The sequence below is a fragment of the Lynx rufus genome, unplaced genomic scaffold (genome assembly GCF_022079265.1).
Source record: "Lynx rufus isolate CCGP_SWC_20201006 ecotype Redwood Valley unplaced genomic scaffold, mLynRuf1.p SCAF_3, whole genome shotgun sequence".
In the NCBI taxonomy this organism is placed as follows: Eukaryota; Metazoa; Chordata; class Mammalia; order Carnivora; family Felidae; genus Lynx; species Lynx rufus.
This window is the reverse complement of record NW_025814845.1, coordinates 88,838,785-88,866,651: the sequence shown is the minus strand read 5'-3', so window position 1 is coordinate 88,866,651 and position 27,867 is coordinate 88,838,785. Positions and strand designations below refer to the sequence as shown.

The following is a 27,867-nucleotide window of genomic DNA, read 5'->3' as shown; positions in this document are numbered from 1 at the left end:
ATTGATTCAACATTTACTGAATGTCTCTGAAGGGCCAGGCATGGCGGGGGTGGGGGTGGGCACAAAGACAACACGCTGTCTTAGTCTGAGGGAGAACATAGTTCCTCTACTTAAGGAAGAGTGTCAATTACAACACAGTACGACAGGGGCTATGACAGAGACAGCACAAGGTAGCATGGAAATACACAGGAGGGGCTTCTAAGCTGGGGGGGGGGTGGTCAGGGAAGGCTGCCAGGCGGTAGCCATCTTCAGGCTGAGTTCCAAAAGATGAGCGGGGCTCAGTGAGTAAAGCCAGGATGGAGCTTTACTCTTTTCTAAGTAAGAGGCTTCCTTTTTCTAAGTAAGGGGAGCAGCACACGCAAAGCCTGGATATGAACAAAGGGCAGCTCCTAAAATGTACAGTCGTTCTTTTCCTTTCACGGTTATCCTTCTGGTTCCCACCCATTCTCCATTACAATTTTGTCCCCATTCCTTCTCCAACTATGACCCAAAGGTTGCCTTGAGTTCTACAAAGACAATGTAGCTTCACTACATTTTGGGGGGAAACACCCTTCAGATCCCTTATTGTTTGGGGACACAGAACTCTGGATCCTAGCTATTAAAGAACTCTTCTTTCAGCTTTGACCCTTCTTGCTTTAACAACTTATTCCTCCATTTCTATTAATCTTGACTCTGCAAATAACTACTTATCAGTTTCTATAATTATTTAGCTAATTAATAGCAGATAGTCTAGAGGCACAGTATCTTGCATTCTAGTAAAATTACTCAGCTTTCAATGTGAAGCATAAGTTAATAGGCATTTCTTATTGTTACTATGTAGGTCACAAGATGTAAGCCCCAAAGGATCAAGATTTGAAAGAAACTGGAATATGGAAAAAAGAAATTCCACAAAAAATGAAACCGACTTTCCAAACTAGTATAGTGCTTTACAATTTTCCCAAGGGTCTTTGTGAAATGACTCCATTGTAAGAAAGGCTAATCAGTTTTCCAGTCACTAAACTGAATGTGTTTGTTGTGTTGCCTGTTCTAGGAAAGGGGCTCAGGGATATGTGAGGCAGGATAAATACTAAAACACCCCAGATACAATTGTACCATAAAGTTAACGTTCTATGTAATAAAGAATTGAGAGGAACATACAGGAATTGCATATTATTCATTCCTAAAGAAAAGAATAAGCTTAAACACATGTTTAATATTATAAAGCCACAGGCTATTAATTTCAAAAGACTTTGAAATTCTTAGTAATTACACTGAACTTACCTTAATTCTATTTACAAATTACTTAAACTAGCACAGTTTATTTTTTATTTTTAAATTAAAAAAAATTAACATTTATTTATTTTTGAGAGAGAGAGACAAAGTGCAAACAGAGGAGGGGCAGAAAGAGAGGGAGACACAGAATCTGAAGCAGGCTCCAGGCTCTTAGCTGTCAGCACAGAGCCCAATGTGGGGCTTGAACCCGTGAACTATGAGATCACGACCTGAGCTGAAGTCGGATGCTCAACCGACTGAGCCACCAGCACAGATTAGTTATCAATAAACTGTTACAAGCTAGATAGATGTGTAAATTACACATATTTCTGTTTTAGCAATGAGAGTATGTATAATTATTTTACATCTATCGTACCAAAAAAATATATTTAAAATGTAGTTATAGAAAAGTAGAAAATTGTAGTGGAAAAATAAGCATATATACATCACTACACACTAATCAAATTTATCAACAACAACCTAAATGGCTACCAACAGGTACCTGAAAAGCAAAAATAGCAAAAACCGTGAACATCTCCCAACAGTGATGACATACTCGTAAGGAAATGCCTGAGTCCTGCCGGAGGGTAGTTTCTGTCAGTTGTCTGACAGACTCTGTGCACTTTGGGGAATTTTTGAAAAATTATGAACTTTGCATGGGAACCAGGTTTATTAGGAGAATAGAAGTAGAGTCTCAAGTGAATTATTAAAAAAAATTTTTTTAAGTTTATTTTTGAGAGAGAGAGAGAGAGAGAGAGAGAGAGCGCGAGCGAGCCCAGGTGGGGGAAGGGCAGAGAGAGAGAGGGAGACACAGAATCTGAAGCAGGCTCCAGGCCCTGAGCTGTGTCAGCACAGAGCCCGACGCGGGGATCGAACCCATGAACCGGGAGATCATGGCCTGAGCTGAAGTTGGATGCTTAACCGAGCCACTCAGGTGCCCCAAGTAAATTATAATAACACCAGTTTATGATTGTTAATTCACAAATGAGTGAATACGAATTTTAGCAATCTTTAACTCAGTGGGTTACTAATAAGTAATACTTTTGGTCTCCAAATTGAAATGAAAATTTATAGAAGTATGCATTGTTTACTAATGGCAACTGAAGAAATGGCTTTCATTTTTGGATTAGCTTGTGACCAATCAGAAGGCAATGTATCAATAGCCTGTGTCCCCTAGCTGCGCTACCTTCCCCCCTCAAGCCATATACACGGACACTTCCTGCCCACGTGTTTTATGTGCCATGCCTCACAGGTATTGTAAGAAGGCAGACGGGAAGAGACACAATTTTCTGATTGACACAGATTCTATCTCTGAATTCAGAGATTAAAAAAATGAGTGAATCATAAAATATCTACCTACCATTTTTATTTCTAGGAGGTATCTGTTTCATATGCCAAAGCTTAAGTGCTTTTTTTTCCACTTAAAGTCTTCTTTCACTTATCAGTGATTCCACCTAGATAATATCTGCAGTGTTGTTTTCAGCTTTGTGAGGGTTTTTTTAAGGGGGGGAGGGGCTTTGAAAGTATTTTTAGTGTCTTTAAAAGTTACTTCAAATTCTAAAAAAAGTTAGTTTGAATAAAGTACTTGTGGTTTTCTTAGTATTACATGTTGCTAATATGTGCAGATTATAGCCTCACATGTTGACCACAACAGATTAATATCCACAAATAGCTTCCAAATATTTTTTTGCAATACAAGTTAATGTATAAAAAATATAATTCTTTTTCCACTGATTTGTGAACTATACTTGATTTGTTCTATAGAAGTATTCCTTAAAAGTAGCATGTAAACAGCAGCTCTATAAATCAAATTGTATGTTCCTATTCAGCAGTGGTTCTAGCAGGGGATTAGGAAGTTTTTCACATTACCTGGGATACTCTTTTAAAATACATCTCTCTGGTCAACCCCTTACCAGATGGTGAATATGATTTGAAGCAGAAGAGATGTATATCAAAAAAGGTCTCCCAGGAAATTCTCTTTCCATTCCCACTACACACACTAAGAACCTCTGACTTAATGACAGCTTCAATTAATTAAAAAGGGGCTCACAGAATTCCTAGTAAGCACGTCTGTCCCTCTCGTCAGTCCCTGCTTCACAAAACAAGTGGCCAGAGACTTGTCCCCCCTGGAGGCAAGGAGATTCTCCATCTCACATGAGGATTAACTCATCATGTCTACATTCCATTTGATGTCAGTCCCTACACATTCTAACGAACGTGGCTGTCTTCTGAGGGCACAACTTCCTTTGCAAACCTTTCAAGAGGTGTCTGTTTTTTATCTCAAACCCTAGGTAGGCACCCCTCAGCTCCTCATTGTGGACATCCAGATTATCCTTTCTCCTTGCCTCCCCCAGGTCCTCTGAGCTCATGCCATCACACCACAGCATATTCCCTGCTCCCTTTTTTACAGTCCCCATCTCTCTATGACTATTTCTTGTCATTTTCCTTGGAAATTTTAACAGTCGAATAAATGATCCATCTAAAAACCGTGGGTTCTAAGTTCTGACCTCTTCACCTCCTGTGATCTTTTACACCACCTCAATCATCCGCTCCCACAGACAGACCCTAGATCTTGTCATCACCAAAATCTAAACTTCCCCAAATCTCAATTTCAAGCATTCCATATCCTGACTATCACTTCCTATGTTTCCAGCTCATTCCATCTGGTGTCCATACTCTTTTTAAAAATTTTTAAATGTTTATTTATTTTTGAGAGAGACAGAGACGGAGAGTGGGGGAGGTGCAGAGAGGGAGACACAGATTCTGAAGCAGGCTCCAGGCTCCGAGCTGACAGCACACAGCCTGATGCAGGGCTCAAATCCATGACCTGAGCTGAAGTCACTCAACCGAGTGAGCCACCCAGGTGCCTCATGTGCACCTTTCCTTTAAATGAATCTCTCCCTTGCATGCGTCCTCAATTCCCTTGCTCCTCCGTTCCTCCTCATACCAATCCTGCTTAAGTCCAACCCTCCACGAAGCAGCTGGATGTGGCCAGAGGCAAGAGGCACTGCTGAGCTCAATGGTTCCACTTTATGTTCAAGACTCACACCCCAACGTCCTAAGTGCTGCTTGACAATCCTACTACATGCCACTGGTCAATTTAACCTCTCACTCCCCTAAGCGACTATTTCTTGAAGCCTCTCCTACTTTCCCCCTTTCTCAGCTGGTAACTCTGCTGCTTCTTTTACAGAGAAAACAAGTGCAATCCAAAGGTACTTTCCATATTCACTTACCGCTTGGTTGGCTCTTCTTCCAGACACCTGTGTGGGTTTAGGTCTCTGCTCAGCTGTCATTTTCCAGAAGGGCCTTCCCTAGTTACTACCAAAAATAGCATTCTTGATTCCCTTATCCAGCTTTATTTTGTTTTGTAGCATTCATTACACCTGACATATAAATACATTGTCTTTTTCTCAGTCCTCCACAACATTACCCTAGCCTGTAAGCTCTGTGAAAGTGGGGATTTTGTTTGTTTTATGCCTGGAACAAAGTCTGACAAGTATTAAGTGCTTAAAATTACCTCCTGAATGAGTAACAAAATATCCAAATGATTTTTTCTTTCTCAAAGTAGAAACAAGATAGTTTTTGTTATAAAATTACAATATTTAGTTGCCCTTAGAATACTGTAGTTTTTCCTAAAGTTCAGTAAGATTCACCCTTGCTGGAGGCATCATGGTACAGAGACAAGTACAGTCTTGGGGGTGAGGTTGGGATGGGAGTAGGTGGTGGGAGGGGAGAACATTTGGTTTTTACTATTAGCTCTGTCATTAATTAGTGAAGTCATTTAGAGTGAGTCATTTAACTTCTCATTTGCATCAAGGAATGTGAGAAGAATACGTTTATTTTTATCTAAAGAAAATAGAGCCACCAAATACATAACCAGTAAAAATCACCCACTAAACACACCAAGTTCTTTCTTCCTTCTGAAGTTAATTGATGGGACTTTTATAGTTATAAAATTCCGTTCAATGATCTAATAGATCATTAATAGTTTTTATAGTAAATAACCTGTTAGTAAATGAGAGATTTTTTTTCATTAGAATAAAATGACTCTCAAAATTCAAGACGGTAATCTTAACAAACAGGATAGTCACTATGTCATGAAAATTTTCTTGCTATGAATGTATAGGAAAAAAAATGCCTAATTTAACTGAGAAAGACAAATTAAGTTATTCCTAGTCAATACTTGTATGTATTTTGAAAGTAACATTGGCTTTTAGAATACAAACAGAATAAGTACTTGGTAATGTCCACAAAGTAATAAAAACGTATTGATTCACAGATATTACTAAATTCAAGTAGTAAATTCAACATATCCTATATGTAAAAGTAACACCAACAACCCTCCCCACACACAAAAAGACACCAAATATTGTCAAGCAAAATATTTTTAATTAGTAGGCTGATCATAAATAAATCCACATAAAAGATTTAACAGAATTACAAAGAGTTTTGTATTTCTTTTGTGGACTCAATTCATCATATGCATTAGTCAACCTCATTCTCTAACTGTGACAAAAGAGTTGTCATCCAACGATGCAGCACAGTTTAAGCAATTCATATTTTGTAGTTACATTTTTACATTTTCTTTACAAATGTAACATTTATGTACATTATATATATTTTTCTATAGTTCATGTACTGAAATGCTATTGTTTTTACAGGGAAAATATTGAATTCATTTAATGAATACAAATCATTCCTTGTTAAAAAGTAATTCATATAAACAAGTAACACGGTACCACTGCCTTTTGGCATCTCTTGTCAGAGTTTCAAGTCCAGAAATGTTATATTAAGTATAGGAAAAAGGGATTTACCTAACTTGACATTAGGACATACCATTCCACATAGCTACATAAATTTGCCAGCTTGCAATGAACAGGGCACTGTACTGCTGCACTACTGAAAATGTGTAGAAACCAACTCAAAATATACTTGGTGAAACAGCATCGTCATGACCACTAATTCAGGCTGAAGAAAATCTGTCAAGTTCTTTCTTCCCCTTTACCTTCTGCCAAAGCCTCGGGGTGCTATGCTACGCACTGTGTCTTGTGACAACAAATGCCTTCATTTCAAACAGCCTGCGTGCTTCTCTGACAGAGTATGCTTTACTCAGGCTACAGATCTTTTGCTTCTTACTCAATTTAATTTCACTTCACTTACAAATCTGCTGCTGAATATGAAGCAAAAATTCATAGTAAGAGAATGCAGCTTCTGTTCGGTCTTCAATCAAATGTTGAAAAAATTCTGTTTTGGCAGGACTCTCATCTCTGAAAAAGAAAAAAGGGTATTTATCTAGAGATGCACATTATTAAAAAGAATAATTATACATTAAAAAAAAATCAATACATGGGGACTTTAGGAAAACGGAACGTAAGGGATATTTATCAATTAACAGCATTCTTCTACTAGAATACATTTTCATAATATTATTTAAAGTCTGCTTTGCAGACAAGCAATTTCACACAGATTGCACAGGATATGGCAATTTCATAATTGAGTTACAGAAGTACTTACTTTACCACATGAAGAATTGGGCTTAATGGTCTGTTGTCTCTAAGCCAAGTGATAAAGGATCTCGCTCTTTCTGATGAAAGTGTATCTAGCTCTGGAAGATGTGTCTGGTAAAAGTAACATAGTTAGGAAATTATTTCCCTTTCTCACACACTTCAGCAATATTAGAACTAAATCATGATTCGTTCCCCCTACCACCAACCACCAGTACTCTATCCTCAGCCATAAAGCAGCAACCAAACGAGTGAAATTGAAATTATTCACAAACCTGTTTATATTCTTTTGGATAAGATAATAAAACATGTTTGATGGTAAGTATATATCACTGGTATTTTACCTGCATATTATATTTTTTCTAAGTCGATAAAACATAAACCATGATTAATATGCCACTGGTATTGTGTTGTACTTTTATGTTTCATCTAAAGGAAACATGCATTTGAAGGGGGCTATTGCTGATTTCCAAATCTGCTCAACAGTTGTATGTTACATCCTCTTTTTTTTTTTTTTTTTTAAATGTTTTTATTTATTTTTGAGACAGTGAGAGACAGAGCATGAGCAGGGTAGGGGCAGACAGAGAGGGAGACACAGAATCCGAAGCAGGCTCCAGGCTCTGAGCTGTCAGCACAGAGCCTGACACGGGGCTCAAACTCACAGACTGTGAGATCATGACCTGAGCTGAAGTCGGACACTCAATCGACTGAGGCACCCAGGCGCCCCTGTTACATCCTCTTCTACTAACAGTCATCCTCAGAGAACTGTATGTTTCCTTTAGTCCTTAAAATTTAAGGGCAAGGGGACATCCAGATGGCCAACAAGACACACGAAAAGAGTTCATCATCACCATCAGGGAAATGCAAATTAAAACTACAATGAGAACACCTGTCAGAATGGCTAAAATAAACAACACAAGAAACAACAGGTGTTGGCAAGGATGCCAACCCTCCTGCACTGTTGGTGGGAATGCAAACTGGTGCACTCTCTGTGGAGAACAGTGTGGTGGTTCCTCATAGAGTTAAAAATAGAACTACCCTATGGTCCAGTAGTGACACTACCCATTTACTCAAAGAGTACAAAAACACTAATTTAAAGGGATACAAGCATTCCTATGTTTATAACAGCATTATTCACAATAGCCAAGATATTGAAGCAGCCCAAGTATTCATTGACTGAATAGATAAAGTGGTGTTTATATATATATATATATATATATATATATATATATATATATATATATATATATAAAATTCAGCCATAAAAAAGAATGAAATCTCACCATCTGCAACAACATGGATGGAGCTAGAGTATAAACTAAGTGAAATAAGCCAGTCAGAAAAAGACAAATACTACTAAGATTTCACTCATAGGTGGAATTTAAGAAACAAAATAAACAAGGTAAGGGAAAAAAAAAAAAGAGAGAGAGAGACCAACCAAGAAACAGACTCTTAACTCTAGAGAACTGATGATTACCAGAAGGGAGGTGGGGTTGGGTTAAATAGGTGATGGGGATTAGGGAGGAATTAAATAGGAATTAAAATAAAACTTAAAAGAAAATTTAAGGACAAGGAATTCTAAAGAACAGTGTATGCATATTTAAAACTATGTGCGAGATTACTTTTAAAAGACCTAAAAAGTCTATTCTTATATGTTTTCATAAGTATATTTTATAAATTTAATAAATATATTTATATATGTAAGTTATATATATGTTATATGATGAAGTTTTTTCCAAAGCCAAATTAATAGTAAACTAAATAACTCAAAGTATAGAGTAAAAATTTAAATAGAAAATATTTAAATAGAAAACTTTATTTACTGTTATTGTTTTTAACTATGATTGAAGCTGAACATTGTTTCACATGGCTACTACTAGATTTTCCCTCCTATAAATTGCCTATTCAAATCTTTTGCCCATTTTTCCTTTCCTTTTTTTCTGAGGGGACTGGGGTGTCTTTTTCTTAAAGATTTGTAAGAAAACTTTTAATACTGGAGAAATTAGCCCCTTTTCTGTCCTGAGTTAGAGATAACCTTCTGATTTTATTGTCTTTATTTATTTTACCACATGGAAATGTTTTTTTTTAATGCTCTCAGATTTATTAATCTTTTCCATCACGGACTTACAAAGGCCCTACCCATTTTAATACAATAAAGATTATTTTTCTAGTATTTTTTTCTTTAAATGCAATCTTTACCACCTTCTATTTGTCATGAATTACATCCATTTCTATTTTGTGCCCCTGATATATTTATTGTGCCACTATCACAGTGCTTAAATAACTACAGCTTTGGAAGAAAGTTTACTATTTTATCTAGAACTTATTTTCTGGGAATGCCTGAGTGGCTCAGTAGGTTAAGTGTCTGACTCTTGATTTCGGCTCAGGTCATGACCTTGTGGTTTGTGAGTTTGAGCCTCACACGTCAGGCTCAGAGCGGACAGTGCAGAGCCTGCTTGGGATTCTCTCTCTCCTCTGCTCCTCCCCTGCCTGTTCTGTCTCTCAAAATGAATAAATAAACAACAACAACAACAACTTATTCTTCATATGCTTTTCCCCTCTGCTGACATTATTCCCTCTTCTTAAACTTTTCCTTATTACCTTCATTTGTTGAGTTTTAGAAACGAACTCTGGAATTAATGTGTCAAAATCAAATCAATCAATCAATCAAACAATACCAGAATGTGATAAAAATTACGTTGACTTTAAAGTAGGCCTTTTCGTTAATAAAATAGAGAACTATTTTCAGAATCATATTTCTTTGGTATGGGTTACTACACATCCAGAAAAGGCCCACTGAAAAAAATTATGTTTATTATCAGCAAAAAAAACTTAGAAGTTAAAGTTGTTGGAAAACAATTTGGCAGTTCCTCAAAAAATCAGACATAGGGTTTATCATATGACCCAGCAATTTTATTCCTAGGTATGCACATTCCTAGGTATGCACAAGAGAACTGAAAACATATGTTTACACACACACTTGTACATAAATTGTTCACAGTAGCACTACTCACAGTAACTCCAAAAGGAAAACAACACTAATGTCCATGAATGAATGACTGGATTTAAAAATGTAGCATAACTACACAATTATTATTTAGTCATAAAAAAGCATGAAGTACTTGTGCTTCCTTCCGCAGCACATAAACTAAAAAAAAGAATGAAGTAGTACTCATATGTGCTACAATGGGATGAACTTTGAAAATATTATGAGAAATGAAAAGAGACGAAACACAGAAGGCCACATCTTATGTGATTCCATTTATATGGAATGTCCAGAACAGGCAAATCTGCAGAGACAGAATGTAGATTGGGGTTGCTAGGGGAAAGCAGCAGGGTAGAATTTGGAATATAGGTTTCCTTTTGGGGTAATGGGAATGCTCTGAAATTAAGGTGCTGGTGACTGTTGTACAACACTGTAAATATACTAAAAGCTAATGAGTTGACTTTATGATAATTAAAATGGTGAATTGTATGTGAATTTGATCTCACTGAACATTTTAAACAAACAAGCATACAAAAAGTTAAAAGTGTAGAGCCCACTGACCATTTTCTGTGGTATTGATGCAAAATTAGGATACCCAAGCACATCCTCTATGAAATTATTGTCACAGCTTTTTCCAATCCAAATGTAAAAAACCTAAAACAAAAAAAACCCAACAACATATTAAAGCTCCGTACTCAGAAACCTATTATAACTAATTTTCTCAAAATCGTGAAGCATAAAAGAGGTAAAGTATACCATCTTAAATTAGGAACAAACATAAAAGTAAAAGGAAACTCATAATTGGTACATTTGGAATCCATATTCAAGAATCTAGAGTGGTTCATGTCTTCTTTGCTTAAATTTCAAGACTTTCCATAAAATATTATTTTATTTCACCATCTTCCTTACTTTTTTCCCCCAATAGGGAGATAGTGCTTTAGCCAGGATAACTGACTCACTGTATTTCCTATCCACTATTTCAATTACTATCTGTGTATTTTAACTAAGGGCTCTCCCTCACCCCTCCTTTCCTGCTCATAAGGTATCGTTTATAAAGCTATCTTGATCATTCTGACACCCTTCACCACCATCTGGCCCAGTGACTTCTCCTGAACTCCTAATCACTAATGGCTCAGACAATGGGGAGAAGTTGAAACTGCTAAGACTCTTGAGGTCCTTTTGAATTTAATGATTCTAGATGCTAGACAGAATTTATCTCTTTACTTCTCTTTATCAAGTACAAATAACCCATGACAATAAATAATCCATAATAATAAAATGGTATCTGACTAGAAAAGTCTAAAATAAATTGATTGCTCGTGCCAGGTACCAATTTATTGCTTCTCAGTTCCTAATCCCACCTTTCACTGCCTGACCTACGATAACAGAGCTGGCCTCTGTAAGTGTTTCTGCTTTTGCCAGCCAGAACAGTGTTAAACATCATCAGTAGAGGGTGCTTACAGAGCCACAGTCCATAAGGAAAGCACCTTCTCTTGTCAGTTTTTCTGCAGACAATTTTTGAAGAGGTGGTTGAGGTACGACCCTGTCATTAACATGTATCGCACCCTGAAAAAAAAAAAAAAAAAGAGATGAAACGTGAAGGAACTTATATAACTATCATCACAGTCTGGAACGTAAAGGCTACTACCAGCGTTTTATGAAATACTAAAAAATGACACTTGAGAATTTTCTAAGTTGCAAAAAAATTATTGATAATACATTACCACCCTGGTTATAGAATCAAGACACTCAGATATATTCAAATTACAAAGATAAAAAACATGAATATGTAAAATGATCTGTCCATTTCCTTCCCTTCTGGGATCTGGACACATTAAAAGTATGACTATTAAATCTGCTGCAAAGCAAGCTACTTTTTTACATTTTTCTAGTAACAAAATAAAGATTCCAACGAGTAGAGTTTTAACACAAGAAAGAAAAGACACTATAAATTTGCATATTAAAAATAACTATTGGATACCAGATTTGGTTTATAATATAATCAAAATTGCACTTGTATCAGGGGGAACCACACCTCAACATAATAAAAGCTATATATGAAAACCCCAAGCTAACATCATACTTAATGGTGAAAAACTGAAAGCTCTTTCCATCCCCTAAGATCAGGAACAAGACAAGGATGTCCACTCTCAGCACTTTCATCAACACAGTATTGGAAGATCCAGCCACAGCAATCAGATGGCAATGAAAATGAAAGGCATCCAAATTGGTAAGGAAGAAGTCAAACTTTCATTATGCAGATGACATGTTGCAATATACAGAAAACCCTAAAGAATCCACCAAAAAACTACTAGAAATGATAAATGAATTCAGAAAGGTCACAGGACACAAAATCAATATACAGAAATCCACTGCATTTCTATATACTAATAATGAAGTAGCAAAAAGGGAAATTAAGAAAACAATCCCATTTACAATTGCACCCAAAATAATAAAATACCTAGGAACAAACTTAACCAAGGAGGTGAAAGACTTGTACTTGGAAAACAATAAAACACTGATGAAAGAAATTGAAGATGACACAAACAAATGGAAAGATATTCCATGCTCATGGATTTAGAAAACAAGTATTGTTAAAATGTCCATACCACCCAAAGCAATCTACAGATTTAATGCAATCCCTATCAAAATAGCAACAGTATTTTTCACAGAACTAAAACAATCTTAAAATGCATATAGAACCACAAAAGACCCTGAATAGTCAAAGCAATCTTGAAAAAAAAGAACAAAACTGGAGATATCACAATCCCAGATTTCAAGTTATACTATAAAACTATAGTAATCAAAACAGTATGGCACTGGCACAAAAACAGACACATAGATCAATGGAACGGAATAGAGAGCCTAGAAATAAACTCGTGATTATTTGGTCAATTAACCTTTGACAAAGGAGACAAGAATATGCAATGGGAAAAAGACAGTCTCTTTAACAAATGGTGTTGAGAAAACTAGACAGCTACATGCAAAAGAATGAAACAGGACCACTGTCTTACACCATACACAAAAATAAACTCGGATTAAAGACCTAAATCTGAGATCTGAAACCATAAAAATCTTAGAAGAGGGCATGTCAGACAGCAATTTCTTGGACATCAGCCACAGCAACATTTTTTCAGATAGGTTTCCTAAGGCAAAGGAAATGAAAGCAAAAATAAACTGTTGGGACCATGTCAAAATAAAAAGCTTCTGCACAGCAAAGGAAACAATCAACAAAACAAAAGACATGCTATTGAATGGGAGAAGATATTTACAAATGACATATCCAATAAGGAGTTAGATCTAAAATACACAAAGAACTTAAAGAACAAAAACCCAAATAATCCAATTAAAAAATGGGCAAGACATGAAAAGACATTTCACCAAAGACACCCAATATGGCTAACAGACACATGAAAAGATGTTCAACATCACTCACCATCAGGGAAATGCAAATCGAAACCACAATGAAATATCACCTCACACATGTCAGATGACCAAAATCAACAACTCAAGAAGTAAGTGTTGGCGAGGATGTGGAGAAAAAGGAACCCTCATACACTATCGGTGGGAATGAAAACTGGTACAGCCATTGTGGAAAACAGTATGGAGGTTCCTCAAAAAGGTAAAAATAGAATTACCATATTATCCAGTAATTCCACTACTGGGTATTTCCCCAAAGAATACAAAAGCACTAATTCAAAAGGATACAAGCATCTCTATGTTTATTTATTTACAATAGCCAAAGTATGGAAGCAACCCAAGTATCCATCAACAGATGGATGGATAAAGAAGTGGTATATATAAATAATGGAATATTAGTCATAAAAAAGAATGAAATCTTGTCATTTGCAATAACATGGGTGGATCTAGATGGTATCATGCTAAATGAAGTAAGTCAGTCAGAGAAAGACAAATACCCCATGATTTCACTCATATGTGGAATTTAAGAAAACATGAAGAAAAAAAGGAACAAACAAAAAATAGACTATTAACTGTGGAGAACAAACTGGTGGTTTCCAGAGGGAAGGTGGGGGGAGATGCAGGAAACAGGTGAAGGAGATTAAGGGTACATTTATCATGATGAGCAGTGAGTAATGTACAGAATTGTTGATCCACTATATTGTACACCTGAACCTTATACATAACATTATACTATACATTAATTATACTGGAATTAAAAACAAAACCAAAAATTGCCTTCTGATCACATCAGGAACAGTCAGTATCTACCAAATACAAATGGAAATGTCCACTCTACAATTTACTTTGTAATAAATATAACCAAACCCATAAGTTGAATTACTTCCCGTTATTTTTGAAAACTCCATGACCACAGACGGTATCTAATAGTCCTACTGTTCAACCAACTCTACAGCTAGTGTCGTCATTTACTATATTACCACTATAGGGAAAGAGCAGATGTAAAAAATTGTTAGCACCTTACATTAGCAGCCTAGCTGTAGAATCAAGACGCTCAAATATATTTAAAAAATCCTACCTCATCTGTCAATCTGTCTATCCTGTATAAGTTGGGATGAATCATTTTCATTAGATGAACAAGTGGCTGACACTTTATCTGACACATGGCATATACACGATCATCCAGGCGTGTGCTTGTACCAGTTCTAAATGCTTTCTACGAGGAAAAAAATACATATTTTCAAATAAAACAAATATAGACAAACATTAAAACAAATATATATACCATCACAGTCATGGAAAAAGCATGGCCTTCAAAACAGACCTGGATTAAATTCTCAGCTCTGACACTGAACAGGTAGATAGGTGAGCAAGTTATTAGCTTCTCAAAGCTATACTATTATCATAATAAAAACAAAAAAAATGCTTACCTCTCTAGGGTGTGGTAAGGATTAAATAAGATGATGCATATATAACAGTTATTATAGTGCTTGAGACTTGGAAAGATGTTCGATGGACAGTATATCCTTTCCTTAGAGTCTTGTTCCAGAAGCACATACATACTAAGAGTGTGCTATAAAAGCATACCATTCTTTAAGTTGCTCCCACATATTATTTTTTTTAATGTTTATTTATTTTTGAGAGAGAGAGAGAGAGAGAGAGACAACAAGAGCGAGAATGAGCCAGGGAAAGGCAGAGAGAGAGGGAGATACAGAATCCGAAGTAGGCTCCAGGATCCGAGCTGTCAGCACAGAGCCTGATGCGGGGCTTGAACTCCCGAACTGCGAGATCATGACCCGAGCCAAAGTTGGACGCTTAACCAACTGAGCCACCCAGGTGCCCCTTGTTGCTTCCACATATTAAAGAGAGCATATGGTTTCAAACATCCTGTTTTTATATGCTTTCATTTTCCACTGATCTTCTGTTTTTCAAAAATTTTCCAGTGCTAAGCTGCAAAACTGCCTAGTTAAATATGAAAAACCGCAGAAAACCTGGATTTCATTTCTTCATCTTTACGAAATGTAACAGTGTAGATAGACAGCTACCTGTTTAAGAAGGGCCAAAACATAGAGAGGAAACAGCTTGAGGGAGCTGGGTGCTATCAGGGCAGAGTGCTGTAAATTTGAGACCGTTGAGCCGTATGCAGATAAGGAATCCACGACAGCATTCACTAAGGCATCTCTTGCATCTGATAGGCTTGAGGAGATGGATCGATCAACAGCTATAAAGCAATCAAAATGAAAATGTATTTCACCATTAGATTCCAATGAATGCTACGAGAGATAAAATTTATATGCATTTCTTAAGAAAGCAACAAACACTGTTTTCAGGATAGAAAAATACATTTCACCTGCCCCTTCATTTTGTAAGTGTCTACTCATGACACATTTTTTGTGAGGTAAATGTGAACAATTCTGTCAATCAGAACAAATCTAGATTGTTTCGGACCTTTTGGTTTTAGTCTCTATACATCTAAAAATGCTTAACTTCTATTGATATTAGGGAATGTGTACCATCCATTTACATCTGAGCAAGAAAGCTCTAGGGATGTTTTCATTTCTCCAGTAGAAGTCACATGTATAAAGTATCATTTTTTTTTTTTTGCATAAACAATGCTGGGTTCTGCTATCTGAGTCATACCTTGTGATCCTCTAAAATTTTCTTTATTAAAGCATTTCCAGGTCAACAAAAAAAAAAAGAGGGCAACTGAACATAGCTTCTCATGCAGACACTGAAGAGCCAGGTATCAGTGTGAAAGTTATTTTCTTCCAAGCACATATTTTATTAAACTAGAGATAGCTTATAGGTATGCCCAAGTATTAAAAATAAAAATTATACTGAATAAAAAAAATTATATTGAAAAACAATCAGTTATAACATACTGAATTTGAAATACAGATAAAATAATAAAATACTGGGATACTTTAGTATATGGTATTATAATTTTTCCCAAAATGGATAATAATGACTACTTTTCTCTAGGACTACATGAAAAATAAGATTCATTTCATGTCAAAAAGGAAAATTCATTAAAAACAACACTCCCAGTATTATATTAATTCCCCAAAAGACTTTTTTTTTAAAACTTACATATAATAATATTTATTCTTTTGGGTATAATTCTATGGTGATTATATGTCAAACGCACAGCTATGTAATCAATATCACAATCAAAATACACCACAGTTCCATTACCCCAAAAATATCCAGTGGTGCTGGCCCCTTGTAGTAAAATCTTCCCACTATCCTTAACCCTGATAATCACTGATCTGTTTTTCACCCCTGGAATTTTCCCTTTTCCAGAATGTCATATGAGTATGTCTACAGCTGTCTCCTTTTGAAGCTAGCTCCCTTCCATTTAGCATGATGCCTCTGAGAGTCATCCATGTCTATTCACGTATCAACAATTCATTTCTTTTTATCACTGAGTTACAGTTAATGGTATGGATACACCATAGTCTGTTCAAACATTCATCAACTGAAGGACATTTGGGTTGTTACCAGTTTTTAGTGATTATGAATCCCCCAGGAGGTTTTAAACTAAAGAGTTAATAAGAAATATAAGAACAGTCCAATTCACACTTCTGTAAGTGAAGATGTAAAACATATACACTTTCTAAGTAAGTAATTTCTAGGGTAAAAAAAACGTCCAGGTTTCAGCTTTTAGGACAGAAGAATCCAAGTCGTCCACGTTCTTACTCACCCATGTTTGCCAGAAGGCAGATGGCAGCCTGTACGTCCACTCCCGCATACACATCTGCTAGTGAACTCACTACTGGCAAACAGAGCGTGTGCACTCTAATTCTCCGTTCGCCTATAGGAAATGATGAAATAATGTCAAAACACACTAGACCAAGACAGAAATAAAGCAGACAGGTCAAAACAGTATTCAGGTTACTATCTGACTGAATTAAACCAACAGAATTCTGAAATGTAAACACAAAGTTTTACACGTAATGGGTTTTAAAGAAAATCAAACACTCTCCATATTTATAGATTGTGATATATATTTTGTATACAGTTGAACATTAGATTCTGGCTTTTATTTTTAAGTTTTTTATTATTTTTAATTTTTTGACAGAGAGAGAGAGAGAGAGAGAGTGCGCACAAGCTGTGGAGGGGGACAGAGGTAGAGATACAGAGAATTTTAGGCAGGCTCCACACTCAGTGCAGAGACTGACACGGGGCTTGATCCCACGACCCTGGGATCATGACCTGAGTGGAAATCAAGAGTTGGACATTCAACCAACTGAGCCACCCAGGTGCCTCCTGGTTTTCAGTTTAGTATCAATCATCGTAAATTATATACAGCATAGTAAAATGTCGGAAAACCTGACTGTCAAGTAACTAACATGGGTCTTACATGATATACAGATTTATTTATTTTATGGGGCAAAAAATAATGCTAAGGATGACATAGCTGGATTTAGCATGAGTTTACCAGACACATATGATACTGAGAATCCATGACTTCCACGAGTCAAAAATATTAGATATTAGATATTAAAAGGGCACCTGGGTGGCTCAGTTGGTTGAGTGTCTGACTCTTGATTTAGGCTCAGGTCATGATCCCAGGGTTGTGGGATTAAGCCCTGCATCGGGCTCTGCACTGAGCGTGGAGCCTGCTTGGAATTTTCTCCCCTGCTTGTGTGCTCGCTCTCTCCCTTAATAAAACAAAACAAAACAAAAACAACAACAAAATGATACTAAAGATTCAAAATGAGTTAAAAAAAAAAAACAGAACATATATTTGATTCACTAATGCAGATTCCATTTATCTCCCACTGTACATTCATTCCTTCTCCCCATTTCCACCAGCATGTAAAAGGAGGGGGAAATTACGGCTGATTATATTTCATATCTATTAACATTACCTTTGCTTGATGTATATAATAAAGCTGTCTGAAAGCACACTAAGGAAGTATCTGTCAAATTTTCTTCGATTGACAGCTGTACTGCAAATCCAGCATCAGGATTGATGTTGGCAAGGGATAACAAATCAGTGGAACGGACAAAGAAGTTTCCGTGAAAAGTGTGCATTGAAAGACCTAAGGAAGAGAAAACTTGTTATAAAAGATAAAGCGACAGAAGTATCTTTACCTCAGGCTAAAGCTACTTTTTAAAGTAAAAACTGTCTCTGATTTTGAATTTTTTTTTTTTAGTAGCCTCCATGCTGGAGGCATGGAGCCCAATGTGGGGCCTGAACTCAAGACTCCGAGATCAAGAGTCAGATGCTTAACTGACTGAGCCATTCAGGTGCCCCTGTGATTCTAAATCAAAAGGGTTAGGATTAGGGTGTTAGTAGAGGTTCTAAAATAGCAATTCAAAACCAACAAACAATGCATGTTATATAAAAGAGACAGTATACATTTAACTTGTATTGATAACTAATCTTGTATTTTCTCATACATGATTTGAAGTCAGACAAAGATCTAATATACAAAATGAAACTAATGACGGTTACTATATAACTCATTTAAGAATTAAAATTGGGGGGGGGGGGGGCGCCCGGGTGGCTCAGTCTGTTTAGGGTCTGACTTTTGCTCAGGTCATGATCTCACAGTCTGTGGGTTTGAGCCCCACGTTGGGCTCTGTGCTGACAGCTTAGAGCCTGGAGCCTTCTTTGGATTCTGTGTCTCCCTCTTTCTCTGCTCCTCCCCGGCTTATGCTCTGTCTCTCTCTCTTTCAAAAATAAACATTAAAAAAAATTTTTTTTTAATTAAAATTAGGGATGAGAATCCCTCCAGCAAACATTCACATAAAACTGAGGTAATGCAAACTGAAGACTAACTGAACGATTATGAAGGCAAAGATCATTCATCAAACAATTTTCACTTATGATCTTCCCTACTCCTCTAATTCTCCTTCTAAAATCACCTCCAGTATGGCTTTTTCTTAGGTTCTTCCTAATAAAGCAAACATTATTTTTTCTCATTTATTCAAATTACTTAAGAAATTAGGCAATGATTATTCAATAACTATATACATTTAAAACAGCTTATAGCTGACTGGTTCAAGCAGGGAGTCCTGAATGATGAAGAATCATTATAGGTAGTCAAAGTAATTTTGACAAAAGTACATAACATAAAGCATGATTCTTGTAATTTCATACCTTTAGTACACCTTATTCTCATAACAGCTTCAAACCCAATTTTTCTTGTGAGATACCGTTTCAGGTCTTTCTGTAACTTTTCTGCTTGTGAAGGATTGTGAGTATAGTGGAAAGATGGATAATAATAGATGCACCCTGCAGAATACTTGGACATGCAAGCTTTAGAGAGAAATATAAAAAATATTAGCTACAGAAACAATGATATCCTATAATAATATCCAGGAATATCTTACTTGCCCAACAATAGTACAGATTTTTATATCATGAAAAAAATCTAAGTCTTAAGGAAGAAGCCTAAGCTGTCAAAGTAAGAAAATACCAATCTGCGAAAACACAAATATTTGTAAAATATCTGGATAGGGTTTATTGTTGAGCAGAATGGCAAAGGAATTAGATTTTAAAAACAAATAGTAATAGCATTTTAGATTTGTATAGTGCTGTACAGTTACTGGTAATTTTCACAGATATCATCTATCTAATTCACATGCTTTTTATCCCCAAATAGAGAACCCTTACTAAAGAGTTTAGATTTGACTATATGCTAAAAATGTTTATGTTAAAAATGTTTATGTAAACAGATGAACATGGAATCTCCTTACCTAGAGAAGCAAGATCAGAATACTGTGAACTTAAGAGGAATAGATCCACTGCAGTCTGCTGCCCTGAGCAATCTAAAGCCAGTTTCTTATAAAAATCCGTTGCAGGGCCAAGATGCTGTACAACCTAAATCAACAGGCCATAAAGAAAGAGCTGGAAGCCTTGCACTATGCACACATTTCTATACCTCTCTTACAGTAACGAAGATGATACTTTGTCCTCCTATCAAACTAAGTAAGTTTTTGAAACATCTAGGTAGTTGGCATAGATCCTACAAGACTAATTGTTAACATTTATAAAGCACTAATAAAGGACTGTTGGAGAGGTTTTAAACAAATTGAAGTTACCTACATTTTACAGGTGAGGAAACTGAGGCAAAAAATGATTAAGTAACAACCAATTACGTGTTTACTGAGTGGCGGACGCTGGAATATAAAACTGAGAAGTCTGGCTCTGGCTCCAGAGTGAGTGCTGTTAACCATTACTGTGTACTGTTACATGACAATGTGACAGAATCAAAGACTGATGAAGGTTTTTCCTATTGGCATGAGGACACTTGAGCTGAGAAGGTAGCACTGGTGAAGAGTTAAAAATGCAAGAGTCAGACTCCAATTCTTAACTCCTATGCTACACTGCATAACAAAATATTTCAATCCTCTTAATTATAATGTATGATTACTATATTAGAGTTTACTCAGACATGAAGAAATATGTATATCAGAACAGGTATTTAAGCTTCTGAGTCCCAGGAAATAAAGAGGATTTCTAAAAGTTAAATGAGATAAATAAAACAAAACTGCACTGGAGACTTCAGTAACACATAACACCTTCCTCTGTTCAAAACCCCTCAGTATTCTATGATGGATTGCAATAGATCAATGAACTGAATGCTAGCTGTACTTGAGGAGTTTAAAAAATACACTTGCCCTAATTTATTTTAAAATTAGATTTTTTTCTGAAAAGCAACTTAAAAAATGCAGTTTCTGGGATGCCTGGGGGGGCTCAGTTGGTTAAGTGCCCAACTCTTGATCTCAGAATTGTGAGTTCAAAACTTGCTTTGGTCTCCACATTGGGCATGAAGCCTACTTAAAACAAAAACAAAAAACCTTCCTAATAATACAGTTTCTATAATAAGTAAAATATGGCACTATTTTTCTCTAGCAAATTGATGAAGAATAAAAAAACAGTAAAAATAATGGCTAGAAGATTTGAGAGTCCTTAAGGATGCAGTTGATAAAAAAAAAAAAAAAAGAAAGAAAGAAAGAAAGAAAGAAAAGAAAAGAAAAGAAAAGAAAAGAAAAGAAAAGAAAAACCCCAAGCAAGTAAAACACTTTAATAACTTAAGTTTGACCCAATAATTTCGCTTCTAGGAATTTTTCCTAAGGAAAAACTAAATATGTGGCTAAATGTTTATGGCATTACTAAAACTGTTTAGTTCAGACTCACAATTAGTTGTAATAGTATTACCTTGTGATCACATAAAACTTATACAAAGCACAAAAATGATTATTCTAGCTCATTTATTATTTGAAACAAGGGATTAAAATATTCTGACCAAATCTTCATGTAAAACCCAAGTAATATTCAGTCTCATAGTTTTTGTTTTTTGTTTTTCTTTAATAGAGAAAATACTGGAAACAACAGTTCAGTAGCTAGGAGGCAACTAATTAAATCGAGTACTTTCATATTTACTAAAAGATATTCTTTATTTTTGAAAGTTTATTTATGTTTTTAGTAATCTTTACCTTCAAAGCGGGGCTTGAACTCACGACCCTGAGATCAAGAGTTGCATGTTCTTCTGACTGAGCCAGCCAGGTGCCTCTAAAAAATATTTTTTAAAGATAATTTTCAGGGGCACCTGGGTGGCTTAGTTGTAAGCTTCTGACTTCAGCTCAGGTCATTATCTCAAGGTTCGTGAGTTTGAGCCCCGTGTTGGGCTCTGTGCTGACAGCTCAGAGCCTGGAGCCTGCTTTGGATTCTGTGTCCCCCTCTCTTTCCGCACCACTCCTGCTTGTGCTCTCTCTCTCTCTCAAAAATAAGTAACATTAAAAAAAAATTAAGACAATTTTTGGGACCTCAGAAAATGCTCACAATGTACTCTTCAATGAAAAAAAGTCAGTTAAAACATATACTATATACGTATGATGCCTGATTATGCATATTTGTATATGTTTATATAAACATTATTATCTTTTTTTTTTTTTTAAAGATTTTAAGTAATCTCTACACCCAACATGGGACTCAAACTCAAGACCCCAATATCAGGAGTTACATGTTCTTCAACCAAGCCAGTGAGGCACCCCTAAATCCTATTATCTTGATAGTAAGTTTATTCTTGTTATACAATGGTTTGTATTATCTTTATAATTAAAATGTTTATGGGGGCTCCTGGGTGGCTCAGTCGGTTAAGCGTCCGACTTCAGCCTAGGTCATGATCTCGCCGTTCCCGAGTTCGAGCCCCACATCGGGCTCTGTGCTGATAGCCAGAGCCTGGAGCCTGTTTCAGATTCTGTTTCTCCCGCTCTCTCTCTGCCCCTTCCCCACTGACACTCTGTCTCTCTCAAAATAAACATTAAAATTTTTTTTTAAATGTTTATTAGTATGAACATGTTAAATTGTAATATCTCAGATTTAGTATTATCAGTTGTATAACAGAAAAGAGAACTGCAGCCAGAAAATCAAGTCACACCTTCACCATTAGTTACTTAACCTTTGGCAAATTTAATCTATTTTCCTCATCTGTAAAATGAAAGGATTAGAGCAAGTTATTTTTAAATTTCTATGACTTGCAAAGAAAGTAATACAAAGAACGCAAAATGATACATTTTCTCACCAGATTTTTACTATCAATGAAGTAAAAAAGCAGAATAATGAACAAATAATTACACGGGCTATGGAGGTACAAAACAAAATCTTAAACATGACAGAGAAACCAAATCTAAAATACCTTTGTGCTTGATCTCTGATTAGGATCTTCTCTGGACTGCAGAAGTCCTGCACCCAAGGAAGGTAACTGTGTCTGAAATACAGACACACGGCCACCTGTTGGAGACATTAATTTAAAGGCAGCCTGAAGCGCAGGACCAAGGGCACTGTGTGTTTCTCTTGTATTGGTGAACATATTTGGTAATGCATTCAATAAGTCTTTTATAAGCTGGGAAAACAAAGATTAAAAGTTGAATTACTCAGAGGGCAAGGCAATTTTCTTCTTTAAAACATTCTGGAGTATAATATATACCACTGTATCTTAGGGGATATAAACTGAGGGGCCAATAAGTATGCTACCTACATTGTCTATGCAATATTAATATACTAAGTAAACAAATGTTAAAGATTTTAGTAAACAGTTAAAATAACAGAAATATTTTCATACTTTAAGAGAAAAGTCAATCTCACCTCTTTACTTTCATACAGATTCACAAGTAAGCTATCCGGTGTAGGTAGAAAAACATCTAAAGGGAAAACATATATTTTAATCAATATATAAATCAAGTCAAAAGAATATCATAAATCTAAAAATCTTAGTTTTTAACAGGCTGTATATATAATGGGAACCATGATACTGCTTTATTAAATATATATTATACATATGTGTGTGCACATATAAGTACACACACAGACATAGGAAACTTAGAATGAAATATGTTCCAGAAAACAAACTATATCTATCTAGAGAGAGAGAAGAGAGGAGAGAGAGGAGAGAGAGAAGAGAGGAGACAGAGAGGGAGAGGGAGAAAGAGAGAGAGAGAGAAAGCATGAATTGGGGAGTGGGGCAGAGGGAGAGAGAAAGAATCTAAACAGGCTCCATGCTCAGCACAAAGCCTGATATGGGGCTGGATCCCACAGCCCTGGAATCATGACCTGAGCCAAAATCAACAGTTGGACGCTCAACCAACTGAGCCACCCAGGCACCTCGCCAGGAAACTGTTTTTAAAGTATCAAAGTGCACCAAATTATCCTTACAGCACTATGACAGGATGTATTGTCAAATACAGTAGCCTCAATTCCAAAATCTATAGTCACAAAGACTTCTATTCACTGCTTACCATCTATATCAGACACAATCAACATTTGAGGTTGTGATAATCCTTCTTGTAAATTGTAGAAATGAATAGTGCTATCGAAGGTCATGAACCCTATTCTTGTTCGTGAATCTCCAGGAAGCCTAAGGATAAAAATGATAATTTTAAATTCAAAGTGTTTAGTAACATATTTTATTAAAAAAAATAATGAAATAGTAAACAAAGTCTAAGAATAATTACACATGCTTTTTCATAGAGGAAAGTTATTCCTCTCTAAACCAACATACATCAGAAAAGAGCAAAGATGAAACATCCCATTTTCAGATGAAACCAACGTGTTTAGAGCTAATACTCAAGAAAACTGAACCATGTTCAAATAATAAACCAAAACTAAAAATGATTAAAAAAATCAAAGATTTCTTATTAACTTTCCTCTAGCACATACTCCTTTAATTAAACATTTACTCATATTTTCAGTTCCAATGCTACAAAAAAAGTGTATGTAGCTCAAACTGTTTAAGGGCAGATGACAAATGAGTACTTTCCAAGAAAAGACAATGTAATTAATGTAAACCAGATTTTATTTTTTAATTCTATTTTATTTATTTATTTATTTATTTTTATATTTATTTAGTTTTGAGAAACAGTGAGACAAAGCGTGAGCGGGGGAGGGGCAGAGACAGGAGGAGACACAGAATCTGAAGCAGCCTCCAGGCTCTGAGAAAGCGGTCAGCACAGAGCCTGATGCGGGGCTCGAACCCATGAACTGTGAGATCATGACCTGAGCTGAAGTCGGACGCTCAACCGACTGAGCCACCCAGGCGCCCCTGTAAATCAGATTTTAATGTGGAAATTTTTAAATAAAAATCACATTTAAGAACATCAAGACATTTTATCTATTATCAGTCCTTTAAAAGTTTTCTGCAAGAACTCAGTATTCAAGAGTCAATGCCATGACAAAAAAAAAGAATAAATGACCATTTCTTTGCCCGTCAGGTTCTCCTTATTGATAAAATGGATGCTTCATCTTACAAAAATATTTTTTAAGTACCACTATGTTAAATGCTGTTATATAATTTATTATTTTAGCAATGCTTTTAAAATATTTTTGAATATCACAGGATGCCAAAACAGTGTACATCAAAAACAAGAAACATTATTACTGTTATGCATGATTGATCAGGCCAGTCAGATAGTCTGCAAAGTCAAAGAAAATTTCAGAAAACAATGCACCAACTTATGTGGGTGTTTAGTTTACCAATACTGGTCAAGATTTATGATGTTTCTACAGATGATTCTTTACTCCTCTGAAATTTCTAAGGTCATGGAGTGTTAGGGCTGTTTGTTACCGATTAGAATGGAGACTCCCTATCTACTCTACTCCAAGCTCAAAATTCAGAGTTGAGATGCAATTGCTCCATATCAAATGGCTTTTTCTCCAAGTTATATCCATAGCCCTTTCCAAAAACATGTTATCTTCTTTTTTTACTTTCCTAATGCTATTTTCTGCTTAATAATAATAAAAAAAATGTGTGTGTGTGTGTATGTGTGTGTATATATATATTTGTATGTTATGTTTTAAATAATTTGCCATTCCCAATTTTATCCTTTTGGTTTGGCATGGTCTATTTAACTCACAAATAGTCATGCACTGGACAGGCTCCTGTTTCTAGGGTCATATCCTCATACTTTTTCAGCAAGCTGACTCTTCAGCTTTAAAACTATTTCTTTGCAGTCTTCCATTGCTACTCACTGCTGAAACTACACCCGAATTAATAAGTACTTGTGCCGAAAAATAGGGCAAATGCTTCACTCAAGGATGAAATTATGAAAACTCTAAGTTACTAAAAGAAACTAAAAGCAAATCATTTAAAGTTTCTGGGTATTTTTATCTCAACGTTATCCACTAGTCATAGGCCCAGATCAGTGATATGTAGACTATGGTAACAGAGCAAGGATTCTCATACTTAAATGGAAGGTGGGAGAGAACCTCCTGAAATCACCAGGAGTACTTCTGACAAAGTATTTATATATAACCACCCCTACTCCTCTACACATGGCAAGAACCAATGCAGGTGTGAGCCACTCTTACTAATAACCTTAAGTCATATATCCTGTAGGTTTGGGGAGTAAAAAAAGAAATGTACAAACTACTTTGTTTTCCAGAGATTTGGAAGGTCCATTTTTGAAGCTAGTTGAGGGTCTCCTTCATGACAAATACTAGGCAGGATTTAGAGCCAATATCCTATACCGTTTCTAATTGCACGATATAGCTCATTTCTAATGTGTCAAAATGAAGAGCTCGGTTTCTGGCTTCCTGAAATATTCAGCACAAAATCAATTCCTTCTTCCCTTTTATCTGGCTCATTTTCTCATTAGGACATTTGAAACTCATGAAAAACTCCTTGCTCAGGCAAAAATTACAGCTAGATTTCTCTCATCTGGATCCTTGATATCCTGGTCAGTGTTCAGATCTGTCAAGTCAGAGGAACAGTTAGATGAGATCTAAATTCCTTAGCAAGTATTAAACATTTAGAATTTTATGATTTGGACAGCAAGTCATGAATCATAATAATTGAAGTAGCAGGATCCTTGGTCTGAGGTGGACAAGAAGTACTGTGCAGTGATAGATAAATGAAGTCAAACTGTAATAAAAACGAACCCCATAAATCGCTAATAAACTTCACATTTATATATATTTGTACACACACAAACACATTATGAGTAAAAACATTTCTTACTTGTCTAGATTTTCTAACAACGACTGGCACAAAATTGTCAAATATCCAGCTTCCACTGCATTATGAGATACATCTAAAACAAATAAGTAAACTGCAGGTTGAGGAGGACGAAGCTGAAAGGAATAAAAATAATGTAATTTATTTAGTAGGTACAGTTTATTCTTTTCATACCACTGTTACCACTGGGTATTTACTGATGACACAAAAAAATACACACATAGGATCGATATTTTGTAAGATCCAATGTGCTAAAGAAAATGACATTCCTTTAACTTTTTTTCTTATAAAGTTGGTTATGGATTAAGCATAATAAGGTAGTTGTTACACAGTAATAGTTAAATAAGCTAAATGTCTTCCTGATAGAGTGCTGACTGAGCTATCTTCCAAAGAAAAATTAAGCTTATTTACTATTTAATGCGAACCTCTATATCCCTTCCCTACTCCAAAAAACATTGTCTTTTATATTTAGTTTTTAGAATCTTACAACTGATAGTAGTAGCCATTAGTACTAGCTGTTGGGTCACCTGGTGGTGGCTAAGTCACAAGTATTAAGTGCTAAGTGTAAAGAAAGTGCTGGTGATGGTATTCTAAGTATGTTAAGTCATTATCTGGTAGAGATATATACTGAAGTATTTATAGGTTAAATGATATGATGCTGGGATCAGCATTTAATAAACTCCAGGGTGGGTGAGGGGAGGGAACACTGGGGTGGACTGGGTTTAGATGAAATGTATTTAGCAAAATGTTGCTAACTGTTGAAGCTTGGTGATAGGTAAATAATGGCTTACTATACTATTATTTCTTTTTTGCAGTAGGCTTGAAAAATTACTGCTATAGAAAGTTAAAAGGATATATAAAATCTTTTTTTTTTCTTAATATGCCAACCAAAGATCATATGGCAAAAATTAAAGATTAACTTCTTGCTTCACCACTTCAATTAGATTGAGATCCTAAGGAGCCATAACAGAGTTGGGAATGTAAGTTGTAAAGAAGGCAAGAAGTTCAGAGTAAAAGTGCCCAAAAGTAAAAGTTAATATATGGAAACAGACAAGGAAATAGTAGTTAAGTGGGGAGATACTAAACTGGACACAAAGGACCATAAAAATCACAAAAATAAAGAGAGAGATGGGTTGAACACCAGGAATTTAATACACATTAACTGTCCCTGTTCACCCTTCCCCACTAGCAACACCTTACATTTTTGCAGGCGACAAAGATTAGTAATGAGGATACT

At 35.8% G+C, this 27,867-nt stretch overlaps 1 protein-coding gene across 5 annotated transcripts in view; it reads right to left on the bottom strand.

The window, feature by feature from the left end:
- Positions 1-5,618: 5,618 nt before the first annotated feature.
- Positions 5,619-27,867, bottom strand: part of SEC24B (SEC24 homolog B, COPII coat complex component) — a 99,834-nt gene continuing 77,585 nt past the window's right edge. For 4 of the 5 annotated variants that reach the window (XM_047090619.1, XM_047090620.1, XM_047090621.1 and 1 more), the window contains 14 exons: positions 26,634-26,746; positions 23,917-24,035; positions 23,267-23,322; positions 22,818-23,024; positions 19,873-19,996; positions 19,274-19,432; positions 18,036-18,209; positions 16,865-16,975; positions 15,207-15,382; positions 14,240-14,377; positions 11,203-11,307; positions 10,303-10,395; positions 6,766-6,869; positions 5,619-6,518 (listed from right to left, as the gene is read on the bottom strand). In XM_047090619.1, coding sequence (XP_046946575.1) covers positions 6,404-6,518; positions 6,766-6,869; positions 10,303-10,395; positions 11,203-11,307; positions 14,240-14,377; positions 15,207-15,382; positions 16,865-16,975; positions 18,036-18,209; positions 19,274-19,432; positions 19,873-19,996; positions 22,818-23,024; positions 23,267-23,322; positions 23,917-24,035; positions 26,634-26,746 — 1,794 coding nt within the window. In that variant the 3' untranslated portion in view covers positions 5,619-6,403. Of the gene's footprint in view, positions 6,519-6,765; positions 6,870-10,302; positions 10,396-11,200; positions 11,308-14,239; positions 14,378-15,206; positions 15,383-16,864; positions 16,976-18,035; positions 18,210-19,273; positions 19,433-19,872; positions 19,997-22,817; positions 23,025-23,266; positions 23,323-23,916; positions 24,036-26,633; positions 26,747-27,867 lie in introns of those variants that run through there. The other variant, XR_006964239.1, reaches the window with a different exon arrangement.